Here is a 2,929-nt window from a genome sequence, read left to right on the forward strand (position 1 = left end):
TATCTGATAAATCGAATTGTAACTTTATGGGACCCAATAGCTTTGTTACTCTGTTTTATATGAAAGCTTAGAGAATAAAGAAACGTAAAATAACCCCCGTTATACATAATATTAGAGCCCAGCATTAAATAAAACCCTTTGTAATTAAAATTACATAATAGTAAATGACTGCAAAAATTTAGACTTAAATACTTTTATTAACCGACTTAATATTATTATTATTTTACAATTTATTTAATAGGTTATAGCTATAAAAATATAAACACCGATAATAAAATATTAATCTATTCAATATGAATAAACGTATGTACAATCTGTTTTTCCTTTTACAACCAAATATGTTTCACATATCCATTGTTGGTCCAAATCCGGCAAAGAAGATGCAGTGCAAATATTGTTTCTTCCTTCAGAAAAGAAAGGTAAATGGGAGCTTCTTACTTAAAAGTCTGAGCTCCGACCTGACCCTTGCATGAGAATATGTTCTTTTAGTATGTTAATATCTCACAAACTGTTGCTCTTCATGGTGGACAGCAGGGGGCATGAAGGGTTGCTGGGGCAGGTACATCATTGGAACTGAGGGTGTGCTGTAATTATTTAAGGAGTCGAAAGTAGCAGGGGGGCTTGGGTAGTTGTAGGACATGGGGTCCACCAAAGGGATCTGCTGCCCAGGGTGGGCATACTGGTAGGATGGCATGGGTTGAGTTGAATATCCATACATGCCGTAGAACTGAGCTGGATGAAACTGTACTTGTCTTCCTTCCTGAATTTCACGCTTATGTTTCATTCTTCTGTTCTGAAACCAGGTTTTAATCTGAAGAAATAAAGGAATAAGATTAATATCATGTTGTTAAGGGCATGAGACTAAAGATAAGCTACAATGAAATATTCTAGAGATAACCACCCAAAATTGCATTGAAAATTGGGCCTTTAGAGGGATAACATAAAGAGAATATAAAGCCTATGATGACCTCTTCAGAGAGCTTTTGGGTCTAAGTTGAGGACCAGAGTTTCATTACTTTATACCCCCACCAAAAATTAAGTTACACATTTTTCGATAATGAAGAAGATAAAGTACATACCTGAACTTCGGACAGATGGAGCTTTGATGCAAGTTTACGTCTCTCTGAAGCCCCCAAGTATCTGTGTTTTTGGAAGGTGTTCTCCAGAGTTGTTATCTGTTCTGTGGTAAAGGCTGTTCTCAATCTTCGGCCTACTTTGCCCTCTTCGTCAGATGCATCACTAGATTCCTCAGACCCACCACTAACTGGGGTTGTAGTGCTAGAGCGACTGGATTCACTGTCATAGCCGGAATCAGTGCTAGAACTGCAGCCTATTATAATTAAATGAACATAATTAATATACTGCTCATAACCATAATACAAGTTCTAAACAAACATTTACAAGAAAAATCATCATATCTACATGAGAATCTATTAACTATTAAAAGGCAATCTGGTAATTCAAGTTATGGTGCTCATGAACCTACCAGAATGGGCAAAGTCCTCATTGAAGCTTGTCTGTTCCCCTTGATTTTCGCAAGACTCTTGGTTGGATGATGGAAGTTCTTGAGAGATGCCAGATTCCTGGTCAGTACCGATTAAATTCTCTGAAGATTTGTACTGTCCGTTGTAAATTGGGCTGCATGAGGCTTCCATATCTCTTGAAGAAATATCACTGAAAGGAGAAACTCTTTGGCTATCCATTGTGTAGGATGGAAATTCATAATCATTGGAAGGAGTAGGCTGCTCATTTTCCCATGGGTATGATGATGCATGGTAATTCCCTGGATATGCCAGTCTTTCTGTTCCTGGATATGGAGCCACATGTGCAATCTTTGGCATTGTTCGCATTACCGGGTTCCAAGAATTGAAGGTGGTTTGTTGATCCGTTGAGGTCAAGCTGGTCTTGTAGGTGTCCTCTTTGTGGCTGCTTTGAGAAAGCCATTCTACTGAAGCAAAAGTCTTGGCCATCTCCTCTGTGTGTCCTTGTGCTGTGGAGATCCTGAAGTGACTGGTGAGTGGGAGAGGCTCTGGCTTTTTATACCCCATGCTCAGAGAAAGCAACTGCTTGGGTAAACACACATCAAAGCAGAGATCAGCACCACCTAATTGTCATCAATTACCTCAAAGAAAAGGGATTGTGTCCCTGTATTCATACATATTGCACCACACTGGGGCCTGGCTCCGCTGTGTCTGGCCTTAGTTGGCTCTCCCAGTAGTACCTCATTTACATTAAATGTTACATCCTTCCCTATAAACAGCTTGACCTGCCTATAATTCTCACATTGGTCAACCATGATCTCCATATCCAAATACCCTTCTATGTATCCACATCATTTTATCACTTTGCTTTAAACGGCCCAAGAATTGTAGAAACTTCACCGGAATGAAGGTTTTCTTTTATTTTCAATAAAGGTAACAATTTTGGCTATTAACAATTTGAGTGAGTCAGAGTGAATTTGTAATATACTGAATAAAATAATGTATTTTATAAATTAACAATATAAAGTAATTTTAAAAAAAATTAACTTCCTAACTAAAAACCATTCAACACAAAGTTTTCTTTAAACAATTAAACAATAACATTTTAACAAAATAATATCGGTAATAATGAATAATTGATAATAGTTATTGAGGCTGGATATATAGATAAAGTACAGTTTTGGAAGTCAAGTTCTTCGTATTACCATAGGGCAGAGAAGATAAAATTTGTTGGTTCGTAGATTTGGCAGCAAATTGAATCCAGGCAACAAATTCAATCTGAATCTTTTTGATTCGCTTTGGACTAATCTTTGAAATAATATGGTCATTCATGGCATAGCTTAGGAAGAGCGGTTGGGCATTGGGGAAGGGGGGGGGGTTGAAAAATTGTTTAAAAAAAAAATATATGGGATATTTGGAGCAACATTGATTTGTAACGATTTGATATG

General features: G+C 37.3%; 1 protein-coding gene across 1 annotated transcript; it reads right to left on the minus strand.

The window, feature by feature from the left end:
- Positions 1-270: 270 nt before the first annotated feature.
- LOC140105849 (uncharacterized) lies at positions 271-2,060 on the minus strand. Its single transcript, XM_072129968.1, has 3 exons — positions 1,487-2,060; positions 1,080-1,330; positions 271-811 (listed from the first exon to the last, which is right to left on the minus strand). The coding sequence occupies exons 1-3, from the start codon at positions 2,046-2,048 to the stop codon at positions 494-496; spliced, it is 1,131 nt and encodes a 376-aa protein (XP_071986069.1). The 5' UTR covers positions 2,049-2,060; the 3' UTR covers positions 271-493.
- Positions 2,061-2,929: the final 869 nt, after the last annotated feature.

The sequence above is a fragment of the Engystomops pustulosus genome, chromosome 11 (genome assembly GCF_040894005.1).
Source record: "Engystomops pustulosus chromosome 11, aEngPut4.maternal, whole genome shotgun sequence".
NCBI lineage: Eukaryota > Metazoa > Chordata > Amphibia > Anura > Leptodactylidae > Engystomops > Engystomops pustulosus.

Excerpts from the sequence above, each read along its gene's own strand:
- LOC140105849 (XM_072129968.1), bottom strand. The coding sequence starts at position 2,048 with ATGGGGTATAAAAAGCCAGAGCCTCTCCCACTCACCAGTCACTTCAGG. Across the intron at positions 1,331-1,486 it reads TGAGGACTTTGCCCATTCTG|GCTGCAGTTCTAGCACTGAT; the intron begins GTAGGTTCATGA and ends TAATTATAATAG. Across the intron at positions 812-1,079 it reads TCCATCTGTCCGAAGTTCAG|ATTAAAACCTGGTTTCAGAA; the intron begins GTATGTACTTTA and ends TTATTTCTTCAG.